The sequence below is a fragment of the Sorex araneus genome, chromosome 6 (assembly GCF_027595985.1).
Source record: "Sorex araneus isolate mSorAra2 chromosome 6, mSorAra2.pri, whole genome shotgun sequence".
NCBI lineage: Eukaryota > Metazoa > Chordata > Mammalia > Eulipotyphla > Soricidae > Sorex > Sorex araneus.
The window spans coordinates 92,661,758-92,687,630 of record NC_073307.1 but is presented as its reverse complement, the minus strand read 5'-3'; the positions used below and the strand labels follow the sequence as shown (position 1 = coordinate 92,687,630).

Genomic DNA, 25,873 nt, shown 5'->3' with positions numbered 1-25,873 from the left:
CGGGATACTCTCGGTAGCTTGCCGGGCTCTCCGAGAGAGGCAGAGGAATCGAGCACAGGTCGGCCGTGTGAAAGGCGAACGCCCAACTGCTGTGCTATCGCTCCAGCCTTAAGTCAGCAGACTGATCCATACTGGTCCAGGGTGGAGAGGACCCTCCACTCTCAATCACTGTGCATCCTGTTTTTTGGGTCATACCCGACGATGCACAGGGGTTCCTCCTGGCGGTGCTCAGGGGACCCTATGGGATGCTGGGAATCGAACCCGGGTGGGCTTCATTCAAGGCAAATGCCCTCCCCACTCTGCTGTCGCTCCAGCCCCGCATCCAGTTTGCTTTTTGACTTCCGTCTCCCTTTTCATTTCGGAGTCTTTGGCAGCACGTGTTACGTCAGCCCCCTTTCTGCCCAGCACCCGTGCCCGCCGTCGAGAGCGTGGATGGAGGAGACGGGGATGGTTCCTGTCTTTGTGTGCAGAGGTGCCGCCGCTTTCTTTGCTTCCCACCACTGGCAGCCGCTTATTTATCCCTCTGGAATTACGTGGGTGAAAAGAGAAGGGGAAGGAGTCGGTCCACCTGCACTCGGGGCGGGGGGAGAGGAAGGCATTAGGGGTGTGGGTGTTTGAAAGCTTGGCATGAGCGGCTGAGTGCAGCGGGCTATTTATGTCCCCATTATTGGAGCTGCGGGGCCTGAATTCTCCCCAGCGAGCCTCTCCGCGGGGATAATTGCAGGGTCCTCACTTATCCCTCTTCCTGCTGCCAGAGAAAATAGATGCTGATGTGTTGTGCGTTCCCAAGTGCACGGTGGGTTCTGTGTGGGCTGTCTCCCTGCCGCTCCCTCCGGCTTTCGGGGGCCTTTGCGGCAGGGAGGGGCACGCCTCAGCCTTTCGGTGTTGCAGTTCCACGCGGGCGAAAGCGGAGCGTGCTGGGTTCTACTGCAGGACTGACCCCGCCACGGGGCTCAAGTGAACACTGGTGACTGGGCGTTCGAAAGGGTTAGATACCAACGTTGAGTAGAGAGGGAAGGAGGGATTGTCTGCAGGCCAGGGAACCAGGCTCACCCAGGGGAGAACTCGAGGGGCGGGGAGCAGGGGCTGGTTCTGTGTCTGAGCAGCTTTCCTTAAACCCGTTTCGTCATCAGTAAACAGGAGCTGATGACTGCCCTGGCGTTGTTGTGATGATTAAACATTTGCCATTCTACTACTCAAGAGTCTTATTTATTTTTTGCTTTTGGGGTCACACCCAGCGATGCACAGGGCTTCCTCCTGGCTCTGCACTCAGGAATTACTCCCGGCGGTGCTCAGGAGACCCTATGGGATGCTGGGATTTGAACCCCGGTCCGCCGCCTGCAAGGCAAATGCCCTCCCCGCTGTGCTATCGCTCCAGCCCCATGTTAATGTTCTTGAGGTCTTAGATCTCAGCGCAGCGGGGTTCCCTTTCCAAGGGTGCCTTTTCTCAGCCAGGGTCCCCCTCCGCCTCAAACGGTCCTTTCTGGCGTCCCTGCAGGGTTCACTCATTTTTTTCCGTGCGTCTCTCCCTAAGCCCCATGTTTCTTGGGGGCGGTGGCTGCCTTGCGGTGCTGGCGTTAGCCGGTGCTAGCAGAGCTGCCTTCCTGTCTTCCCTGCGTGTCCGTCCGGGGGGTCACTGCACGTTCTCCCCGCAGGGGCCCGTGGGCCTGCAGGGAACGTTCTCTCCATTTGGACTTAACCGATGTTTGGTAAAAGCCGCTTCCTTGGGGGTATATTTGCTTCCAGTGCCATTGACGCAGCGGCCCTAATAAACCTAATTCCTCGGTGCTTGGATAGAGACTTTCACTCTCTCACATAAGGAGATTTGTTTGGAAACAGGACTGATTCCTGGCAGGGGTCCAGCCGAGTAATTGGGTCCCGCAGTTGTAATCCATTCCAGCCCGGGACTCCTGCAGGAAGGGACCCCTTGAGATGGCAGAATTCCTCGGGGGGCGATGAAAGGCCGAGAGGGAGAGCAGACCCCGTCAGTCTCCTCCTCCCACCCAGCCAGCGCACCCATTTCTTTGCTTGGATCCCATGGGCGCCACCTGTCACTTTCCTGACACCCGCTGTGACCGCGGTGACGGCTGAGACCTCATCTCAGAAGGCATCTTCTGCCCTCTTCGGGTCCCTCGGAATGTGTCGGAGAGGAAGGGACGTTTCCCTGCGGAAGTAACGGCGCTCCCAGCAGCGTCGCTTCCTTACTGGACTCGGTGGGACAGTGCTCCCGAGGGCCAGCTGAGCCTGGGTCATGTCGTTGCCTCCGGGACCATGACCTCGTTGGCCGGCCCCTCGGCACACAATGCTCCCCGATTGGGAGACGAGGCAGCGTGGCGTAGCAGAACAGGGACGCTTTTAGAGCTGCACAGGCCTCAGCTGGGCGGGCCCGGCTCCGGACTGCTGGTGGGTCTTGGGCCAGAATTTTAACTTTTCTGATTGGCTTTTCAAGTCACACCCTGCAATGCTCAGGGGCTCCCCCTGGCTCTGCACTCAGGAGTTTCTCCTGGCAGTGCTTAGGGAATCAGATGCTCGAACCCGGGTCGGCCAGATCACTCCAGCGCCCCCAGTATTTATTTTATTTTTCCCTGCCAAGCTGGTGATGCTTCGGGGCCACTCCTAGCCCGGTCCTCTGCTGCCTTTCCCACTGATGCCTGCAGGGGCTCTTTGGAGCAGGGCGTTGAACCCGACTCCTGCGTGCACGCCAAGGCCCTTTGGGCCGTCTGCCCCCCCCCCACCCTTAATAACGTATTTGGAAGTAGTTGTCCAGGGAAAGTACTCGGGGCCTGCATAGTTTCTTGGATCCAACCTGGGCTTCCTGCATATGCCAAGTGGGTGCTTCAGCCCAGCCCTGCAAACGTATGCTTAGGCAGAGAGTTAGCTCTAGTTCTTCTTTTTTGGGGGGGGGTCACACCCAGCGATGCTCAGGGGTTCCTCCTGGCTCTGCTCTCAGGAATTTCTCCTGATGGTGCTCGGGGGACCATACGGGATGCCGGGGATGGAACCCGGGTGGGCCTCGTGCAAGGCAGACGCCCTTCCCGCTGTGCTATCGCTCCGGCCCCAAACTTGGCTCTTCTTGGCCCCCGGTAATGTCACCTGGTTGGCTTTCCGTCCTCCCTCAGTGTGGCCAGTGTGACCAGCTTCCTCTCACCGTGGAGGGTTCTTCTTCCTCTGAGCCTGCGGCCCCGAGACCAGGGTCCTGGCGGCCTCTCCTTCCCTGGGGCCTCCCGTCCTCCCCGTCCCCCCCATGCCCCAGCCCTCTCGGCTCTGTGCCCTCGGGCTCTGGGCCTCTGGCCTGCTCCGGCTTGGGCTCCTCCTTCCCCACCCGTTAGTGACCTGGGCTGCTGAGGGAGGAGCAGGAGGTTGTTCTTTTCATCTTTGAGGGGGTTTGTAAATTTATTGAGGTGTAGACCTTATGTGTGGACTGGAGGGACCGCACAACGGGTAGGGCTGGGTAGGGCGTTTGCCTTGCATGCGGCCAGCCCAGGTTCAATTCCTCCGTCCCTCTCGGAGAGCCCGGCAAGCTACCGAGAGTATCCCGCCTGCACGGCAGAGCCTGGCAAGCTCCCCGTGGCGTATTCGATATGCCAAACACAGTCACAACAAGTCTCACCATGGAGACGTTACTGGTGCCCGCTCGAGCAAATCCATGAGCAGCGGGACGACAGTGCTCCAGTGCTACACAGACCTTATGCAGTAAGAGCGGCCCTTAGTGGCCCCTGTGAATTTTGCCAAGCAGAACGATCTTGTGGCTAGCAAGAGAGACAGAGACACACTCACTTACTTCAGTGCCCTCCATTCCCTGGCCCTCACCAGCTTGGTGTCTGTTCCTGCCTCTTCTGAAATGCCATAGAGACGGCATCAAACAGTCTGCAGCGCTTTTAGTTCTCTGACTTTGGATTCTTCCGTGAGTCTCCCATGCCGCGTCATGTGTTAGCAGTTTCCTCTTATTCCTGAGTCGTCGTTTCATGCAGGTGTAGCAGTTAACTTTCGATTTATTAGTTGATGGACATTTGGGTTATTTCCAGCTTTTGACAATGACGAGGGAAGCTGTGGTAAATATTTGTGTGGGCATATGTCTCCGTGTATCTTGGGCGGAATACCCAGGGGTGGGATCGCTGAGCCATATGTTAAATATATGTTTAGTGTCCTACGAAACTGCAAAGCTGTTTTCCAGAGACGCTTAACATTTTTGCCTTCCTATTAGCAGTTGGAAAGAGCTCCAGTGCTTTCCTTCCAACGTATCCTGTATAGTCAGGTTAAAAAAAAAAAAAAGATGGGAGTCATTCTAGTAGGTGATGTTAATTGGCGTTTCCCTCAGTACTGGTGGCAAGAGCATCTCTTTGTCTTTCCAGGGCCTTGCTGCTCCGTGGCCAAGGGGCACTGTTTTGGCGGGAGACAGGGAGGGCTGAGGGGAAAACAGGAGGCGATGGTCACGGGTGGGAAAATTCAGATTAGCCAGTCCTGGGTCGGGAGGCTGGTTGCTAGATGATTCAAAATGGAGTTGGAAGGTTTTCACGTGGAAGGTGTTGAATTTTTTTTTTTCTTTTTGGGTCACACCCGGCGATGCACAGAGATTACTCCTGGCTCTGCACTCAGAAATCACCCGTGGCGGTGCTCAGCGGACCCTATGGGATGCTGGGAATCAACCCAGGTCGGCCGTGTGCTCCCTACCCGAGAGCAGTGTAAAGAAGCAAGCAGTGTATGAGGGGAACGAAGAGGGGAAATACCAGAATCCTAAGATGGAGTCTTTATTCTTTATATCCTCTGCACCAGTTTTGTATCTTATACCTATCCAGTAGTTAGAAAATAACTCAAAACTTGGCAGCAGAATTAGTGATTGTAAGTAAGAGTTTGACTCAAAAAAATTAAAAAAAAATCATTGTTGGATCCTTTCTTGGGTTAAACAGAAAGCACTGGAAACTGAATGGAAATTTCATTTTGGCAAAGAGAGCCTGGTTCTTCCTGACATCAAAAGAGAAAGGATATTAACGACAATAAAGTCATAGATCTGGCTTTTGCTAGTTACAATCAGCTATAAAAGTACCAACTTCTGTGATTAGAGTTACTGGAATTGAAATTGCATGGGGCTCGAAGAGAGGATGAGAGGAAATAGCTGGAAACACTTGATACTAATACTTACTATTCCTGTTAGATCCCTAGTCTAAATCAGATGCTCTCGTAGGTCCCTTGCCTTTGTGGTGATACTACGTTCCCATTTTATAGATGCAGAAACTTAGATTACTATTAAACGATATGCCAGTGCCTTGTAGTTAGTGATAGAGCCGGGATTCATCCATGGGACTCCTGGTGCTAACCATAGTGGCATTCCTAACTCACGAGCTGGGGGAGAAGGCAGCTGGGACAGAGAAGGGGTCACTAACACAGCGATGGTTGGAGGGATTGTTTGGGATGGGAGATGTATGCTGAAAGTAGATAAAGGACCACATGTGATGGCCTCTTGGTATCTGTATTACAAACCATAACGCCCGTAAATAGAGAGTGTGGGGGAAATTGTCTGCCATAGAGGCAGGGGAAGGGTTAGGTGAAGGGGGCGGATACTGGGGACATTGGTGGTGGAGAATGGGCACTGGTGGCGGGATGGGTGTGTGATCATTGTGTGACTGCAACTCAAACACGAAAGCTTTATAACTATCTCACGGTGATTCAATTTAAAAAAAAAACACCATAATGGCACTTGTTAAGCGGGTAGCAGTGTTAGTTTCCGTTAATTACGGGCTACTGCAGACATTGATGGTAAGCACTCAGACCCGTTGCTAGCAGGGTATTGAGTACTGAGTATTGAGTACTAACAATGAACAATTATATTTTGTCTATGCATTTAAAAAAAACAAAGAGGCTGAAGAGAACTAAGAGGACTGGGGTGCAGGCTTTGTCCAAATCACGTGGTCCCCTGAGCACCGCTGGGAGTCAGCACCCCCCCCCCCCGCTGGACACTGAGTTCCAAGCACACCTGAGCACAGCTGGTGTGACCCCAACTTAGATGTTTTAAAAAATCATTTTATTTGGTGGGGGGGGCTTTGGGTCACACCTGGCAATGCACGGGGGTAACTCCTGGCCCTGCACTGAGGCATGACTCCTGGCGGTGCTCAGGGGACCCCTCAGGGGCGGGGAGGGGCGCCCTGAGAGAAACAGCCTGGCGTGGGTCCTGCCAGCACGCTCCCGGTGGGCATCGTGTCCCGCTCCCTCCCGGGAGAGAAGGACGTGCGACCTGGGTGATGGCCGGTGATGACCCGGAGACTGTAGATTTTCACAGGGAACACGGGTGGCCGTCGCAGTGAGTCTGGGAAGCCCTTCCCCCCCCCCCTGGGCCGGGCCGTCTCCGCCCGTGTGGACCTGTGCCTCAGGGTGCAGTGCCGTGCCCGCGTTCCGCAGGGCAGAGGAGACGGGCAGTGAGGGGGGCATTCGGAACCCTAGGAAGAATGTCGGGGCGAGTCTCCCAGCTGCCCTCCAGCATTGGTTGCTCACTGCCTCACCTCCTCTGGTCGGCCGAGGTGGAGTGGCATCATCCTCCCACCGCGCCCTCCCCTGCATTCCCTTTAATTAATTAATTAATTAATTAGTTAATTTTCTTTTTGAGTCACACCCGGCAATGCTCAGGGGTGACTCCTGGCTCTGCACTCAGGAATTACTCCTGACGGTGCTCAGGGGATCCTATGGGATGCTGGGAATCGAACCCGGGTCGGCCGCGTGCAAGGCAAACGCCCTCCCTGCTGTGCTATCGCTCCAGCCCCATCCTTTTTTTGTTAATTGGGGCAACTTTGATTTATCCCCTAGGTTTCCCGGTGAACAGACTTAGAAGCCCAGCCTGCTCTTGGTTACCATCCTGCAGCAAGGCTGTTTGTGAGAGAGTAAGGAGAGGGACAGAACGGCGTGGACAGGGCCCAGAGCCATTGCACAGCGGGGAGGGTGTTTGCCTTGCATGTGGCCGACCTGGGTTCGAACCTCGGCATCCCATAGGATCCCCCGAGCACCGCCAGGAGTAATTCCCCAGTGCAGAGCCAGGAGTCACCCCTGAGCATCGCTGGGTGTGACCCAGAAAGTAAAAAAATGACCAAAACAACAACAACAACAAAACAACCCAGAAGAAACGGCATTTATAGAAAAAAAAATTAACTGAAGGTGGAATTTGGAAAATCTTAAAATCCCGTCGGCTCTCACCGGCACACGCACCTTGAAATGTTCTCCCTTTAAGGGCACGCTCGCCCTTCTTGGGCAGGGCTGAGAGTTTTGGTTCCCCCCCACCCCACCCCCGCCGTCTGCCACGCAGACTCCTGGCCCGTCCAGCTTGGCTTGGGCAGGCTGGGGATTTAGACGCCCTGCCAAGTTCTCCAGACCGCCTCTGAAATGTCTGGGTGTCAGGGAGGGGCCAGGCCTCTTTGAGTGGTTCCTGCAGTTCCGCTTTCTAGGTTGCAGGAGGGAAAGTGGACCCCCGCCCCCACCCCCACCCCCGGTCTTAGGTGCTTCCCGAAGCTTCAGCGTACAGAGCTGCGCTCAGTGAAGACAGTATGGTTTTGTGTTGTTTTTTTTTTCCTTTTGGGTCACACCCGGCGATGCACAGGGGTTCCTCCTGGCTCTACACTCAGGAATGACTCCTGGCGGTGCTCAGGGGACCACATGGGATGCTGGGAATCGAACCCCGGTCAGCCTGCCTCCCTCTCTCCCTCTCTCTCTCTCTCTCTCTCTGTTTCTCTCTCTCTTTCCGCCTCCTCTCTCTCTCACTCTCTCTCTCTCTCTCTCTCTCTCTTCCCTCCCCCCCCCCCGTCTCTTATAGAAGCCAGTTTGGGATTCTCTTTTGTGTTTCTCCAGAGACTCTGGCCTTCTTGGTAGATTGAATTTATTCTCCTTGCAGCTGTTGAGATCAATGAAACAGGCTTCTAGAAGCCTCCGATCTGGGCTGGCCGATGATTGCCTCGGAGTAGTCTCCTTGTGAGTGGACATCTGCTCAGGTTACGGGGCCCAGACCCCGCCTGTCCTTTCAACCTTCCTTCCCCTGCCCAGGTCCCGCGCTCTCCACGGACCGGGAAGCCGGGGGCCGAGTGGCCCGTGGCCGAGTGTGACTTGCCGGCCGCTGTGACTCCGTCCTGTACCCGCCGTCTGGGGAGCAAGAGGAAAATGGCTCCCAGTGACAGGCCCTCGGCGAGACCGCAGCTGAGTGCGTGCGCCCTGCTTTGTGGGATCCGAGGGGGCGGCCCTGCTGGAAGCCATCTCCGAGAGCCCGCCGCACCCCTACATTTTCCTGGTGGAGGAACAGAGGCCAGAGTGGCTCTCCGGGCCCGTGTCCAGCCCCACGAGTAACGGTCTCTTCAGAATTCCTGCGTCCCCGTCCAGGCCTTCACCACACCGCTCGAGGAGTCCTGGTTTTGCTTTTATAGAAAGCAGCAGTAAAAGTTGATTTCCTGCAGAAATGAATGTTGGCGTTTTCATTTAGGAATGTGAATGGAAAAAAAAATATTACTCATTTATTTTGGATGCTAGGAAAAACTGTCACAAACTCTTTCAATTTTTTTTTCTCCCCTTGCATCATTTGGGAGATAGAATAAAATGAAAAAAAAAAAAAAGTTTTAGAAAGGGCATGCTTCATGGAAATACTTGGGAAAAAAAGTAGGCCATTTTCGGATTTCTAAAAATAACATTGGGAAGGGGAAAAAAGAAAAACCAGCCCCAAAATTGTGCAAAAGGATTTTAGTTGCATGAAAGCTGTAATTTTCTGGGAGTTCCTGGGCCTGAGAAGGAAGCTAGCTCTCTGGATACTTTAATTTTTCTTTTTTTTTTTTTGTGACTCTTTGTGGTGACCCAGAACAAGGGATGGAGAAATGTGCTCTGAAGGGGGTTTGGGGCAGGGATGAGAACGTGGCTGCAGGCGGGCCAGCTCAGCCTGCGGCTGGAGGGAAGCTGGTGTGTGTGTGTGTGTGTGTGTGTGTGTGTGTGTGTGTGTGTGTGTGAGTGTGCTCATCCTGGTGGCTGGCGGGAAGCGGGTGTGTGTGTGTGTGGTGGTTGTGTGTGTGTGTGTGTGTGTGTGTGTGTGTGCTCATCCTGGTGGCTGGCGGGAAGCGGGTGTGTGTGTGTGTGGTGGTTGTGTGTGTGTGTGTGTGTGTGTGTGTGTGTGTGTGTGTGTGCTCAGCCTGGTGGCTGGAGGGAAGCTGGTGGTTTTTTTTTTTTTCTGTGTGTGTGTGTGTGTTTAAAGGAAAAGCCTTTTAGGAGCCTGGTCTTAACTGCTTCCAGATGGGCCTGCTACAGCACAAAGATTTTCAGTGTGTTTGGGATGGGGCTGACCACGACGGGGCCCGAGCACTTCCTGTGCCACTCTGCGATTGTGCTCACCTAATGAGAACCAGCCCCGCCGCGGGGCCCGCCGAGGCACCATCTTGCTTCTCTTTGTGCCCGTCCTGGGAACTGCCCTTTCTTCTGCAATCTCTCCTCCGTTTGTTTTCAGAAAAACGCGTGTGTGCGTGCGCGCACACACACGCACGCGCACACGCACACACGCAAGCACACACGAAGGGTATTTGTTGGAAGTGGATGTTAAGACCGTGAGACTATTTAGTGGCTGAAGATGCAGCATCAGAGTCAAAGCCCCCCCGCTTGGACGGGGCAGATGCCAGTTTGCTCAGCACTGCGTGTGGTCCCCAAACACTGGCGTCACACCCCAGCACACCGCCGCAGGTAAGCCCTCGGCCCTGCCCTTCCCCCCAAAAAAATGAAAAACAAGAATGAGAATGTGCAGTGGACTTGGAAAACCAAGCCCTTCAAGCCCTTCTTTATTTTTAAGACCTTTTTTTTTTGCTTTTTGATCACACCCAGCGATGCTCAGGGGTTCCTCCTGGCTCTGCACCCAGGAATGACTCCTGGAGGTGCTTGAGGGACCCTATGGGATTCCGGGGATCGAACCTGGGTCGGCCTTATGCAAGGCTCTCCCCGCTGTACTATTGCTCTGGCACTATTTTTAAGAAATTTTACAAAAAAAAAAAAGATAGACCTAACAGCTTTCCAGAGAGTTCAGTTGAGTTCGTTCGCAGGATTACCTGACTGTCCGTGGTTCTTGGTCCTACAGGGCGAGTGTGACAGTGCCTTTACGTGTCGTCGAGGTAGGAAGTGGTTTTGCAGCAGTTACCCGCTGTGCCTTGAATTTGACCCTTGGCACAGGTATTTTAACTCAGGTGTTCTGCATGTGTTTGGAGAAGACTTTTCAGCGCTGTAGGGATCAAACTTGTGGAGTGTGTGTGTGTGTGTGTGTGTGTGTGTGTGTGTGTGTGTGTGCGTGTGCATGCGCCACATCTGGCATTGCTCCGGGCTTACTCCAGGCTCTGTGCTCAGGGCTCACTCCTGGCAGGACTTGGGCCGTGCACAATGCCAGGCATCAAATCCAGGTCACTGTCCCGTCTCTCTGGCCCTAGACTTACCTTTATGGGTCTAGCCGATTTTCTATCTGCAGGGATTTCTTGTCTGTAAAAACTTGATTTTCTGTCTTGGCTCCGGTGCCCAAGTACTGCAGGGATTCTTCCGCGTTCAGATGGGAGCTTTCTGGATTTGGTGACGAGTGTGGAAACTCCACCGCCCCAGGGGTCTCAAATAAAAAAATACATATATATATTTGTTTATTTATTTGTATGACTGGAGCGATAGCACAGCGGATACGGCGTTTGCCTGGCTCGCGGCTGACCCTGGTTCACTTCTTCCATCCCTCTCAGAGAGCCCGGCAAGCTACTGAGAGTATCTTGCCCACATGGCAGAGCCTGGCAAGCTCCCCGTGGCGTACTCGACGTGCCAAAAACAGTCACAACAAGTCTCACAAGGAGACGTTACTGGTGCCCATTCGAGCAAATCGATGAACAACAGGACGACAGTGCGACAGTGCATATTTGTATATTTACATAATATCAGGCCATTATATTTGTGCTGTTGCTTGAGCCCGGGTCTGGGGAACATGTGCGGGGAATCAAAATCCGGGCCTCCCCCGTGCAGAGTACGGGCTCCAACACTTTGAGCCGTCTCCCCAGCCCAGGGAATTGTTTTCTAAGGAGAGCATAGAGATTAAAAGTTTGAAAAGGGGCTGGAGCGATAGCACAGTGGGTAGGGCGTTTGCCTCGCACGCGGCTGACCCGGGTCCAAGTCCCATATGCTCCCCCGAGCACCACCAGGAGTAATTCCTGAGTGCATAAGCCAGGAGGAACCCCTGTGCATTGCTGAATGTGACCCAAAAAAAGCAAAAAAAAAGTTAGGAAAGGTTATTTAAAGATTTTTTTTTTTGCTTTTTGGGTCACACCCAGCGATGCTCAGGGGTTCCTTCTGGCTCTGCACTCAGGAATTACTCCTGGCGGTGCTTGGGGGGGCCCTATGGGATGCCGGGGATCGAACCCGGGTCAGCCGTGTGCAAGGCAAACGCCCTACCCGCTGTGCTATCGCTCAGGCCCCTTAAAGCATTTTTATAAATTGTCTTCCCCTTTCAATTTTTTGGAGGTTAACTTCATGCTTCTGACATATGAAAATCTGGTGATGGTGGTCTGTGATATTGGGGAGGGGAGAGAGGTGGATTTGTGGTTAGTTGTTCATAGAGAGGTCTTCAGAGTCCAAAAACTTCTGTCGGCTTTGCTTTTTTTTAAAAAAAAAAAACTGGTCTAATTGTAGACTCATGCACGCGCAGTTGTATAAAAGCTGCTTTTGAAATGCCAGGCGGGCGGAGGCTCTGACTGGAGGCTCCTCTGGCCTCCAGGGTCTGGGGGGGCGTCGGGGGGGGAACCATTAAGCCTCGCTAATGGAGTCGTGTTTTATTTCAAAAAATGTACTTACTGTCTAGAAACCCAGGCGCGGAGGCATCTGGTCCACCTTGACCTCTGAAGCGAGCAGACTTGTCTTGTTCCCTCCCTGTCCCGAGTGTTTAGAAGAAGAGTATGATTCTGTTTCCAGGCTCAGTGCAAAATGGGAGAATAAAGAAAATCTGTGACTTGGTCCAGTGGGGGGTGGGGTGGGGGGAACGCTGCACGCTGTCGATCTAAATTTGTTTTAATGATTGTTCTCTCCCTTAAAGTCTTTCAACCTCTTGGGCTGGAGCAAGAGCACAAAGGGGAGGGCATTTACCTTGCACGCAGCCGACCCGGGTTCGATTCCCAGCATCCCATATGGTCCCCTGAGCACTGCTAGGAGTAATTCCTGAGTGCAGAGCCAGGAGGAACCCCTGTGCAACTGCCGGGTGTGACCCAGAAAGGAAAAAATGGAAAAAAAAAACAAACCAAAAAACTCCTTCAACCTCCCATCCCCAGACTTGGCCTCCGTAAACGTATCTTTAATAAAGGAGCCATTCGTATTTGAGCCTGTCTTAAACTTTTTGTTTGTTTGTTTGTTTGTTGGCCCCATCCTGCAGTGCTCAGGGCCCACTCCTGGCTCCGTTCAGGGCTCGTCTCCCGGCAGTGCCCAGGGGACCGTAAGTGGTGCCAGGGCCATATGCTCGGAAAGCGCCGTGCCCGCCGAACCGTCTCTCTGGCCCACTTAGGTCTTCTTTAACCTTTGCCCCCTGGACTCAGAAGGAAAGAACGGGCAAGGGCGGAGTTTAGCATCCAGAGGCTTTGCGTGCTTCTGGACCGAGTTCAAGTCCCGTCACCGTACGCCTCCCAGGCACTGCCGAGAGCGGCACTGTAGGCCCTTCAGCACCACCCAGAGTGCCCCGGAGAGGCCTGACTATAGCTCTGCGTCCCTGGGGGAGGGCCTGGGGGCTTCTTGGACCTTACCCAGAGGTGCTTACGGGCCTCTGGCTCTGTGTCAAGGGCTCGCCTCCGGGGGTGCTCGGGGGGACCATGTGCTGTGCGGGGATGACCCTGGGGTCGGCTGCGCTGTCTTCAGCCCCAGCGGTGCTGCCCTGGCGAAGGGCAGGAAGAAGAGGAGGTGGGCCTCGGTGCTGGCGGCGTCTGCCCAGGCCCGGCGGCTGGAGGGTCTGCCTAGGGGGGCAGGGCTGAGGCCAGTCCGGGTCGCCTCTTGGAGAGGGTGTGCGTGCCTGTCCCCCGCTCCCTGTCGGTGCACGACCCCGGGCTAATCAGAGTAGCGCAGGAGTGGCCCCTCAGGGCCCCTGGGCACCACTCGGGAAGCCCCCTTGCTAAAAAGAAAAATAAAGTAGGAAAAAATGTAGCGTTCCGTGGGTGTTGCAAGCATATGTTTTTACATACATAGTTTCTCCTGCCCAAATGAGATTTTTTTTTTTTCCATGCTGGGGAAAATTGCGTAATTTGGGGCAAGAGTGATAGTACTCTAGGTAGGGCACTTGCCTTGCATGTGGCTGACCCGGATTCGATCCCCGACATTCCGTATAGTCCCTGACCCCACCCGAAGTCGCCCCTGCGTGCAGGGTCTGGAGTAAGCCGTGAGCGCTGCTGGGTAGAGCACCGAAACAAATCGTGTGATTTCTCCAGTAGCTGTTTCTTTTAGGTAATGGGCTAAAACACACTCAGTTCATGGCTTATTAAGACTTTTTTTTGTGTGTGTGTACTCTAAACGAAAATTGGTGACTGATGTGGTTTGTAGCTGTGTGTTCCGAAGCAGCCCTAAAGCTTGATCACGCTCTGTTATTGAGGCAGACGTTTGTCAAAAGAGTAGAGAATGGCGGGGTTATTCACTGTTGTGTAGCTCTAATGTCAGAATTCCTCGGTTTTATTTAAACACTGGATACGAGAAATGTTTGAGTGTCATACTCTCAGCTGAGGTTAATAGTCATTTATTAGGTTAGCGATTGCCTCTTGCCTGTCACTTTCATTTTGTATATTGTCCCTAACAGAGCGCCGGGAACATGAGGCCTGCTGGGTGATTTAATTTAGGATGATTTTGCTTAAATCATAGGTTGCTTGACTTGGTCGATCTGTTTGGTGGGGGAAAATTCACTTGTGCATTTTCTGCAGCATACATAGTATGCCTTTGGAATGTAAAAATCATACATTTTAAGCGGGCTGGAGCAAGAGCACAGCAGGTAGGGTGTTTGCCTTGCACACAGCCGACCCGAGTTCGATTCCTCCTCCCCTCTCGGAGAGCCCGGCAAGCTACTGAGAGGATCCCACCCGCATGGCAGAGCCTGGCAAGCTCCTCGTGGCATATTCGATATGCCAAAAACAGTCACAACAAGTCTCACCATGGAGACGTTACTCGTGCCCGCTCGAGCAAATCGATGAATAAGGGGATCACAGTGCTACAGTGCAGTGCTACATTTTAAGTGCTGCTTTATTAAAAGCCACGGACACTGTCACTGTCATCCCATTGCTCATGGGTTTGTTGGAGCAGGCACCAGTAACGTCTCTCATTGTGAGACTTATTTGTTTTTTGGCATATCCAATAAGCTACGGGGAGCTTGCCAGGCTCTGCTGTGCAGGTGCGATACTCTCGGTAGCTTTTTTAGAAGCAGTAGAAGAAATTATAGAACAATATCTTTAGGATTTTGAAGCAGGGCAGAACTACTAACTTCAGAAGTAAAGAAGGAGACCACATTAAAATATAGAATATCTGTATCCAAAAGACACCAGTAAGAAAGAAAAATGGCAAGTCACAGGCTCGAAGATAGGGACAGCGTGGATATCTGGTTGGCTTCCAGTTTAAATAACTCCCAACAAATCAACATATAAAAGAAATTCCTAATAATCGGTCTTGTGAACAACCCATATTAAAAAAAAAAAACGGACAAAAGCGTGTAAATCGGTAACTTCACTGCAGATATCCAAATGCCCCCCAAGTGGTTAGCATCACTAATTATCAGAGTAGTTAAAATTAATCGTCACAGGATTCTACCAGATTAATCGTAGAAGGACAGATGGCCGAGGCAGTCATGGGCGTGTCCTTGAGGTCCCTATGGCAGTAAGGAGGAGTAAGGGATACGACAGGGTCACGGGGATGTCAAACATGTGACCTTGGCCTCATTAGCATGTTCCTCTCATCAGCTGATTTAATTTGAGTTAAATCCCTGGTGCAATGCTCTGATTCTATATTTGGAATTGGGAGATTGTACATCTTCTGTATAGATCCCCACCACATTAGGGTTTGTGGATTCAGATCAGCAGATGTGACTAGATGGACATTCGGACAATAGGACGGGAACAGTATGAGCATTACAACAGCGACAATGTTGTTCATCTCAAATTTTATAAAATTAAATATCAGAGTATGTTATCTGAAGATCCCCCCACCCCCCTCCAATTCACTTAAGCATGTAATTCCTGAAACCAGTTTTAATTTAAAAAGATCTGAGGAGAATCATTGTCATTTGTCCCGAGTTTAGAATCAGATTAGAATAATAAATGCCTGGCACGAGTGCCTCCTTAGGACCTGTTGGGAATGCTGCTATGATTTTGACCTTCTTGTGAAGTAACCTGTGTTTAATGGATAGCATAAGAAAACAAAAGAAAATAAGTTTAAAACGTTTCTCTCCAACTTGAACAGCCTGTAAATGGAAGGTTACGCTTTAGAATCCCAAACAGGTCTGGGTTAAAATCTTGGCTTTCAAAATTATGTCCTAATGGAGTCCATGGCCTTGGTGACGTCGCCACTTGCAGAGCTCCTATCTTCCTAGAGGTTGCAAAGTGAGGGAAGGAAAGAAAATTTCCAGCTTTGGGGTTTCATTGTTTTTTAGATTCAACAACAACCACTTAACCTACCCTGCATATTTAATTACATTGAATAGTATTTCTGTGACAGGAGAGGCAGTGGTTCACTTGGTCCAGGTCTTTGTTGGTAGATTTCCTAACCGTTACTGCCGTAAGTCAAGGTTAGTAACTGATCTGATGGGCGCTCTCGGAAACGGTTTCAATCCCACTGTATTTTTATTTTTATTTATTTATATATTTTTTATTTATTTTATTTTATTTTTTGCTTTTTGGGTCACACCCGGCAATGCACAGAGGTCATTCCTGGTTCATGCACTCAGGAATTACCCCTGGCATTGCTCAGGGGACCATATGGGATGCTGGGAATCGAACCCGGGTTGGCCGCGTGCAATGCAAACGCCCTACCCGCTGTGCTATTGCTCCAGCCCTCAATCCCACTGTATAGAATAAAGTGACGACGTGTTCACTTTGAATGGGGCCCAGGTTGCCTAGAGGGTCGCTCTTCATGGCCTCGGAACCACTGGGCCAGGCTGTGCTCGGAGAGCGTGAGAGGAGGAAGCCAGCATCTCCGAGACAGACCGCCATCCTGCACTCTCCCCCCCTTTCTTCCTGCCTGAATGCGACTTTTCGTTTATTAGCAAAAACGGTGTCCTTCTCCGTTTTCCATAGCAGTTGTGAAGAGGTGTGTCATCCAGTCAGAAGGCTTCCTGGCTTCGCTAAATGTTCCCAAATTGTTTAAGTTCTATTTGGGTAAATGACTATATATATACATATATATTATTACAATGAGTCATTTCCCTTTCATGTTTAGCTGCAGAGTTGGGACTGAGTCTCTGCCCTGCCAATGAAAAATAGAATTTTCCTGGGTATGCCTGATTTTAATTCACTCCCTCCCATAGTCCCAGGCCCTGACCTGCTTGGGGTCTTTCTTCTTTGGTCACAGTTGATGCTTTGTCCTTTAGAGTCATATAGGACATAGCCAATGGCTTGGTTCACCAGATACTGTCCGAGGAGAACGAACTTACCTAGAATGCGAAGTGGTTGTGGAAGGAAAAGGAAACCCCAGTTCATACTCAGCCACTGAGAGAGAGAGAGCAGTAATTTTAAAATCAGCGTTTGAACTTAGTAAAGAAAGATTTCTCATGATATTCATAATAAGCAGTAGAAAATAAGTTATCTAGCATTTGCCTACGGCAGGCAGGCTTGAATGAGGGTGGGGAAATTCGAAATAATGGTGGTGGGAAGGTGTAATGGTGGTGGGATTGGTGTTGAAATATTGAATGTTATCAATTATTGTGAACAACCTTATGAAAGTAAAATTTAAAAATTAAAAAAAAAGAAAGAGCGGGGTCTACTCCAAAATCCAGGACTGCTCAAAAGTTGCCTGGCATATCATGTGAGTATATTTTACTAGAAGTAGGTATCTTTGGGGGTTATGACTTAAGAAATTATGCATACCTTATATATTTATGATTGCAGTTTTTGTTTTGGAGCAACACTCAGCAGTGCTCAGGGATTAATCCTGGCTCTGCACTCAGGAATTACTCCTGGTGGGCTCAGGTAACCCCATAGGATGCCAGGGATCAAACCCGGGTCTGCCAGGTACAAGGCAGAATACCCTTCCCGCTGGACTGCCATCAGGCTCTAGAAGTTTCACGTTCTCCGGTGATAAGTATGTTTCTGTTCATAGCACAGGGGTTTGACCTACTCTCTTGATGCCCCTGATCTTGGGAGCTGAACAACTTGACATGTGTTTCGTTGGTGATTCTGAAAGCATCCCCGGGTGGGACCTGCCTTTGGCGTGAGGGGCGGGAGAACTCGCTCCATCCTTGCAGGGTGCTGGAAAATCAGACCTCGGTTTGATGGCTCCCTGCTCGGCGTGCTTGGTTGGTCAAGTAAGCGGTCCTCCTTTCTCTCTTCCCGACCTTGCCTCTACCTCTTCCTCTTCGGTGGGGGGGAGGGGGGTGGAAATAGTACCAGGCAGAGCGCAAGGAGACCGGTCCTCTCAGAGCAGAGAGACCGTTTTGCTTGTAGGCGTGGGGTGGAGGGAAGCGTCAGCAGCCTGATGGTCAGCACAGGAAATACCCAACCGTTTCTTACTTTCATTTTGTCCTCCCCACCCCCGCCCGCTTTGGGAAGGGAGCAGGGTGTGAGACTGTTCCCTGGGTCCGTGCACCCGGTGCCTTGTGCCCAGCAGATGCTGCTCTGTCTTTGGGTTAGGGGCCAGAGAGAAGGAAGGAGGTGAAACAGCCGCTCGGGGGCGTGGGGAGGGGGGTGTGCGGTATGCGGGGAGGGTGGCATGTGGAAAGGAGGACATTTCGCTGTGTTTTCTTAGTCAGAGGATTTTGAATCCCAAGTAGCTAAATTTAGTTCGGGTTCCTGTTGAAAGCATCATTTTTTTTTGGGGGGGGGGGGTGGAGGGAGGGCGGGCGGTGGTGGTGGAGAACGGAAAACCTTTTTGTGTGTCCTGCTCCATGAAGCCAATAGGGAAGCAGGAGGAGGTGAGGTTGCCATGGAGATGGTAGCTGTGTGCAGGGGGAGAGCAGCACGGCTTAGAATTCCAGGAAGGAAGAGAGAGTGATGTCATCAGATTCCATGGACCAGCCCAGGAACCCCTGTGAGGTTGGCGGGGAGTTGGGTGTGCGTGGGGGGGGGTGGAGTGGGAGTTGGTACAGGGGCACTGTGGCTTCAGTAAGGTGTCGGGGGGTCTAGTGCAAGCAGAGAGGTTGTTTCTGTGGAGTCGTGCTCATCTGCGGTAATGCCCGCTTGTTGAGGAGTGGTAACTCCTTCTGAATTGGCCGTATATTTTCCGTTACAAAAGAAGGACGGACGCAGTTAAGAAAGGAATCGCTCTAGGTGTAGAAATACAATACCTTTTAACAGCGCCGGTCCCAGGGTAATCGCGTGCCTTTATCCCTTGCGGTGAGGGCATTTCTGTACATATCTCGAATATGTTGTTGCCTTTGTATGACGCCTTTTGTGGTGCTGCATGCAATTAAATGCTCCGTTAATGCCTGGGTATTGTATTTCTTTTTCAACAGACGGGCGTTTTTCTTTTCCTTTTTTTAAATTTTATTTTAATAAAACACTGTATATATATATTTTTTATTTCTGAATGAAACTAGAGCAGTTGTTTTTGCCGCAGAGGGGAAACTGCATGCTTTCAGATATAGTCATTGTGACCGTATGTCTGTGTGCACCTTCTTGTCCAGGGAAGGGCACATGTGTTTTGGTAGAGCTGAGAGGCTGAATCTTTTCTCCAAAACAAATGGAGCAGAGTCCGTGGGTCCAGATGAGCACTGCCCTTCGCAACAGTCACGGTGGCTCTGGGGACGCAGCCATTGCGCAGAGCGTGAAGGCTCACTGGGAGTCGACCCCGGCGATGCGGGATGAGGAAAACACTTTCAATGCCTAATACCAGGTTTTTTAAAATGCTCCTAAAAACTGCTAGATCCGGCACCAGCTTCCTTGGCATTTGCATTTCCTGGTTTCGAATCGTTGCCCCCCAAAAAAACCCCAAAACTAAAACAAATCTGTACTCAAACGAGCTTTCCTCCTGGGGCTGCAGCTATTCCAGGTGACACGTCTTGATGCTGCGGCATCATCACGCTCACGGCCGGGAGCGCTGTGGTCTCGCCGTCGCGAATGCGCGGGTCCTGCGGGGTGGCACTCCCTGGGAAATGGGGGCCTCGCCTTGCCAGGGCGGCGTCTCCCGCGGCGACCCATTTGGATTTTATCAGTGACGGGACGAAGCGGCTGTGTGTGGCCTTTGAAAGCACAGCCTCTCTGGAATCAGAACGGCTCAAGTTCGCACCCCGGGTCCTGCTGGTCATGCGCTGACCTTGGCCAGGGAATAACAGGACCTTGGTTTTCCCCCTGTGTGAAGTGGGCCCGGCCGTGCTGTAAGTACCCACCTCCCGGTGCGCGGCTGCGGGCAGAGAAGTCCCTAGGTAAGACAGCAGGAGACTCTGGGATGGGATGTGCTCGGGCAGTGCTCGCCCTGGTCACTGTCACACGTTTCTCGGCAGTGTAGAGTCTGGTGGTAGAAAAGCACCCACGAGGCTGAAGGCCCAAGGGGGCGGGGCCTCGGCCTGCACTTCGGCTTTCTCTGTGGGGGGGCTTCTCAGCTGCCCCTCGGAACTAGAGGTGTGTGGTCTGGTCAGAGCGCGTGCAGGTGAGGCCCGCTGCAGCTCAGGGGACTCCAAAGGACCACGCCTGTCGGTGCTCGGGCCGGAGGCCTGAGGTTCAGGGGTCTAACTCAGGGTCCCGGGCGTGCCGTTCCTCAAACCCTTTCTTTCTTTTTTTTTTTTTTTTTTCTTTTTGGGTCACACCCGGCGATGCTCAGGGGTTACTCCTGGCTCTGCACTCAGGAATTACCCCTGGCAGTGCTCAGGGGACCCTATGGGATGCTGGGAATCGAACCTGGGTCGGCCACATGCAAGGCAAACGCCCTACCCGCTGTGCTATCTCTCCAGCCCCACTTTGAGCCCTTTCGGACCCCCCCCCCCCCATCAGTGGCTTTGAAATGATTCCCAGATGGTTCTGAGGGTCAGCCGTCATTTGGCCACTTTTTTTTTTTGCTTTTTGGGTCACACCCAGCGATGCTCAGGGGTCACTCCTGGCTCTGCACTCAGGAATTACTCCTGGCGGTGCTCAGGGGACCATATGGGATGCTGGGAATTGAACCTGCATCAGCCGCGTGCAAGGCAAACGCCCTACCCGCTGTGCTATCACTCCAGCCCCATTTTCTTTTTTTTTTTTTCATTTGGCCACTCTTGAGCCAAGTCACTTGGGTGCTCCATCATTCCCTGGGAGCACGGTGGGAATGTCGAATCCCAGGCACCCCCTTTCCCCCCCGCAACTGGCTGAATCAGACTCTGCATTTCCACCAAGACGCCGTGCCCTGTGTACCACCTGGGGCGGAAGGAACACCGCCTCCCCTCTACCATCGAGGCTGGGGGCGCGGAAACTCTAGGCTCAAGGTGAATTCATTCTTGGAGTCATGCCCTTGGCCGGGAGAGAAGCAGACTGGCTCCACCGGCGTGGGGATGAGAGCACTCAGCCGCCCCCCTGCTTGGCCTCGGCGGGAATCTCTCCTGGGCTAAGTGCACCGGGCACCGTGCGGTGAAAAGAACAGAAGCATGACGGCAGCTTGCGCCCTCCCGTAGCCTCCGCGCTTGTTTGGGGTGGGCAAGTCACGTGACCTCCGGGAGCCTTTGTCTCCGTACCTCCCCCAGCTCCTGCAACCCCCGCAAGAGAACCCGTGTGCTTGGCCCAGGAAATGATGTGTTCAAAGTATTTGGTCCATGGCAGTGCCTGCGCCCTTTACACGCTGGCTTGGAGAATAGTTCTGGCCCCTCGCGGGGGGCTCCCAGCGGGCCCCAGGGTGATTCTGTTTGGCTCCTTTCTGTCTCAGGCCTCGCACCCTCCTAATTAACTGTACCACAGAAAACTGCAGGGATTGGTCTCTTTGCAGCCTTGCCCCCCCCCCAAAAAAAAAGTGTCTTTTTGCTTAATGGAGACTGCTAACCAAGAGGACTGAAATATGAAATAGGCTAGTACAGAAGTCGCGGTCTGGTGACATCTGTCTGAGGAAGCTGCTGTATGAATTCTCAATTGCTGAGCGTGTGTTTCAGCATTAGGTTTGTGTGTTGGAAAAAAGAAAACGGCGTTAAAGAAGAAAGGGACTGCTCACATGGTTCATTAGAAGTCTTTTGGATTAGCTCTAAGAATGAACATGGCAGTTATCAAAAGATCATTCTCTATTGATAAGTAATGAGCATTATCTTTTTTTTTTTTCTTCCCCTGACCAGGAAATTAATTCAATAAAGGAAGTTCGTGGACTTGCTCTGGGGATACCAGAAGTAGATAGCAGAGAATTTAGGTCAGAGGATTAGCAGTTACAGCCAGTAGGACACGAGAGCCAGAGCAGGAAATAGAAGTGTCCATGTCACTCAGTGGCCCCACTCTTAGGGGGCTGAGGAGTAAGGCAGAGAGTGATGGACTCAAAGCTGGTGATAAAAATTACTCTTTTAATAGCCACCCTCTCCAGGGCAGGTGCAATCCTGGGTGCTTTGTGTATATTATGTATAATCTGAACATACCTACAAGGTGTAGGTGTAGTTACATATTTCTTATAAATGAGAGTGGTTGAGTAACTTGTTCTATGTCTCTTTATCAGTAAGCAACAGGTCTGGTGTGACATAATGCAAGTGACGAGAAAAGCATCAGCACAAAACTCAGAGAGCTATGACACACTCGTTAAAGTAGAATTTAGTCTTCATTGACCTTTTGGTGGAAATGTTAATTAAGACTGTGATATTCAATATGTTGGCCTAGCTCAGATTATTTTAACATAGCAGAATCTTTTTTGTGATATAGTTCCTTTATACTCGGGCTAATTGTTTTTATTATTATTATTATTTTAATGCCAGCGCTTGTGATGTCTTTAGTTCAGTGAAACTCCATTTTGAATCAAATATGACACCACAAACTAATTTGTTGCTGGTTATCAGTTGGCATACTTAGTCATAATAAGTATCCACATAATCATGTCTATTATTCTATTCTGTTCCAAACGCAGATAATTACCAATGATTACACAAAGTGAATTTCATATTGTTTGATAGCTTTCTAAGATATAGCTGAAAGAACAGGGGCTGGAGCGATAGCTCAGTGGGTAGGGCGTTTGCCTTGCACGCGGCCGACCTGGGTTCGATTCCCAGCATCCCATAGGGTCCCCCGAGCACCGCCAGGGGTAATTCCTGAGTGCAGAGCCAGGAGTATCCCCTGTGAGTCACCGGGTGTGACCCAAAAAGCAAAAAAAAAAAAAAGAAAAGAAAAGAAAGAAAGAAAGAAAGAAAGAAAGAAAGAAAGAAAGAAAGAAAGAAAGAAAGAAAGAAAGAAAGAACACCAGACATACGCATAGAAGATGGGTTCCCTGCCCAGTTTTATTTATTCCCTACGAGACCTCGGGTAGATCACGTAACATTGGAGAGACTGAATCTCGGTTTTCCTTATCCATTGAAAAGCACTAACGTTATGCCTCGTTAGGGGGAATGTTATGAATGGGAGGATAGATTGGGCGCTGACTTCTGCCTCTCCCTTTCTCTGTAACCACCGGAAGACGTTGAAACCCTGGTGGTTCTTTGGCTTTCTTATCTGTGAGGTTCATCTCTGTGTGTTCGTCACTGGCACACGCAGTGTGGAGATGAATGACAGAGTGCAGGTAGGGGAGCTGGATTAGGCCGAGGTCATTTCTGGTCCCTTCAAAATCCGTGGCACTATAGTGCCTATGTTTTGTATGGGTGTAGTGTTAAGTACACAGTGGGCCATGAGTTTTTATTACTTTTTTTTTTTTTTTTTGCTTTTTGGGTCACACCCGGCAATGCACAGGGGTTGCTTCTGGCTCTGCGCTCAGGAATGACTCCTGGCGGTGCTCAGGGGACCCTATGGGATGCTGGGAATCGAACCCGGGTCGGCCGCGTGCAAGGCAAACACCCTCCCCGCTGTGCTATTGCTCCAGCCCCTTTATTGCTGTTCTTGAGCTGTGCTCTCTCATTAGAGATCAGCCGCCGTACACAGAACTTTGCACGTATTATCTCACCGCATCCCCCCGTATCCCTGGGAGACAGGTAATGTTCTTATTTAGAAGATGAAGAATTGAAGACTCAGCCGTGATGTAACATCTCGTTGCCATTTGAGTTAGTGTCAGTGACATCCATCACTGTGATCCCCACGACTGTACCTCGTCTCCGTATCTCACTCAGCAGGACATCCCCTCTGACCTGTTCAAATTACTGAGTCTTGGGGCTGGAGCAGTAGCACAGCGGGTAGGGCGTTTGCCTTGCACGCGGCCGACCCGGGTTCGATTCCCAGCATCCCATGGGGTCCCCTGAGCACCGCCAGGAGTAATTCCTGAGTGCAGAGCCAGGAGTAACCCCTGTGCATCACCAGGTGTGACGCAAAAAAAAATAATAATAATTACTGAGTCTTGTGGGCTTGTTGAACCACCAACAAGTTGTTTCTTAGACCCATTATGCATTAGTAACATTCCAGTTAAAATATTTGGGGAGAGTTTTGGATATATTTAGTATCACGGGAGGTGGACCGTCTACTAAGATGGGTAAGGTACGGTTTACAACTTGTGGCTTACTCAGTGGGGCTCGGGAAACCGTAGGGAGTGCGGGGGAATCAACCCCTACGTTGACCACATGCGAGGCCAGCGCCTTGTCCCCTGTCCTTTCTCTCCGGCCCTTTTATCTGTGGGATTCAAACAAGTCTTACCAAATGGTCCTGACCCCCACTCACTGAGGCGCTTAGTTATTTCCTTCTTCGAAGAAACTCTGCTGTCGGTCTAATACAGTGATCCCGAAGGAATGGCCTGTGGACTCCTCAAGTCAGATAGCACCTTTTAAAGGAGTCTTCAAGGTCAAAGCTGTTTCCATAAGAACACAAGATGCTGTTTGCCTCTCGCAGATACGGAGTAAGCAGTGGCGGGTCACACTGCCGACACCCAGCGCGATTCAGGGCGCTGGCCCCGGCTGACACCAGCCAGCAACACGTCCCCACGTGCCATGGCACACGGGCAGTTAGTTAGCGGCGGGGCGGGGAATGCCAGTGTCACTCCACGGTGTCCTTGAGGAAGCAGCAAGAATCATGACTGCGATTAACTCTCCAACCCCATCACACATCTCTTCAGGCTTCTGTGTGACAAGATAAGTGGCACACCGGAAGCCTGCTGAGCGTGATGGTTGGTCCTAGGGGAAAAGCTTCCGTGCTGGAGCTGCTCACTGGATAGCCACACTGCCCGCTGGACACCATTTTCACTTGGAAAAACCCGACAGAGTATGGTTTGTGAACCTCGGGTAAATGCATAAGGCCTTAGCACTGTAGCACTGCACTGCCATCCCGTTGTTCATTGATTTGCTCGAGTGGGCACCAGTCATGTCTCCATTGTGAGGCTTGTTGGTACTGTAAGATCTTAGCAAATCATCTTATATTTATCTTATTTCAAAGGGGGAAAACGGACATTATTTGTCACCGGTTATGGAATTTGAGCTTTCCAGCAGAAATGAACGTCTTAGGGAAGCTTGTATCCTGGCCCAGGGAGCCAGTCCCAGCACTTTCGGTGTGTTCTGTTGTTTGGTTCTTGAGCCTCCCTTGGCCGTGCTCAGGGGACTCTCTGCAGTTTCTGGATTCAGATTGGCGTGGCCTGCAGTTAGTGACATAAGCATCGTGGCTGCCTCCCCCCACACCTCCTCAGCACCTTTTTGTTGTGTTTTAAAAATGAGATTAATAATGATGTTGGGGAAGGTGAATTTTCTATATTGTAGAATAAAGTGTGTCGGTATTGGGGCCGGAGCGATAGCACAGCGGGGAGGGCGTTTGCCTTGCACACAGCCGACCCGGGTTTGATCCCCCGGCATCCCATATGGTCCCCTGAGCATCGCCAGGAGTAATTCCTGAGTGCAAAGCCAGGAATAAACCCTGAGCATCACCGGATGTGACCCAAAAAGCAAAAACATATAAAGCATGTCAGTGTCTAGATGATCGTGAAGATAATGCATACTGAAAAATGTTTTCTCTCCAACCCCCAGATTGACCTTTCTAAGTGCTCAGTTGATGGCGTTTAGTATCTTCACAGTTGGATAACCACCACTCCTATCCAAACATGCTCCTCGCTCCCCAAAGAATCCCATATTTCCCTGAAGCAGTTTCCTTTGATTTCTCTTTCCTCCAGTTCCCCTGACAACCAGCAACCTGCTTTTAGGTCAATGAAATTCATATAAAGGGAATTACACAATATGTCACTCTTGAATGCCTGGCTTCACTTCGCGTAATGGTTTCAAGGTTCATCCATGTTATAGCATGTCAGTACTTGGTTTCTTTTTATAGATAGACTGTATATATATTTTTGTATATATGACCGCTGTCTGTTCGTTCTTTGTTGGAAGTTTGTGTTGCTTTATACTCTTTTGCTGTTATGCTACTATGAGCTTGTGTGTGCAAGTATTTGTCAGAGTATCTGTTATTTGGGGGACTATATACCTAGGAGTGGGATTACTGGGACATATGGTATTTCTTTATTTAAATTTTTGAGGAGCAGCCAAACTGTTTTCTACTTCAGCTATACCGTTTTATATCCCCTCCAGCGATGCATGAGCCTCAGTCAATTTATTTTTAATGAGCAATATAATAAAATGGGAATAGTAAGGAGAAAATATGTGTGGCCTTTGAGTTTATTAAGAGTTTTTTATTTCAGATTTTGCCGGATGGGCTTA

General features: G+C 51.1%; 1 protein-coding gene across 15 annotated transcripts in view; it reads left to right on the top strand.

The window, feature by feature from the left end:
* RBFOX2 (RNA binding fox-1 homolog 2) overlaps window positions 1–25,873 on the top strand; it is a 280,019-nt gene that overhangs the window by 54,860 nt on the left and 199,286 nt on the right. Inside the window, exon 1 of one of the 15 annotated variants that reach the window (XM_055141053.1) lies at window positions 17,438–17,485. The exons of 12 other annotated variants lie outside the window; for them this stretch is intronic. In XM_055141053.1, the coding sequence (XP_054997028.1) occupies window positions 17,453–17,485 (33 nt within the window). In that variant the 5' untranslated portion in view covers window positions 17,438–17,452. Of the gene's footprint in view, window positions 1–17,437; window positions 17,486–18,101; window positions 18,213–25,873 lie in introns of those variants that run through there. 2 more of the 15 variants (XM_055141052.1, XM_055141057.1) reach the window with 2 other exon arrangements.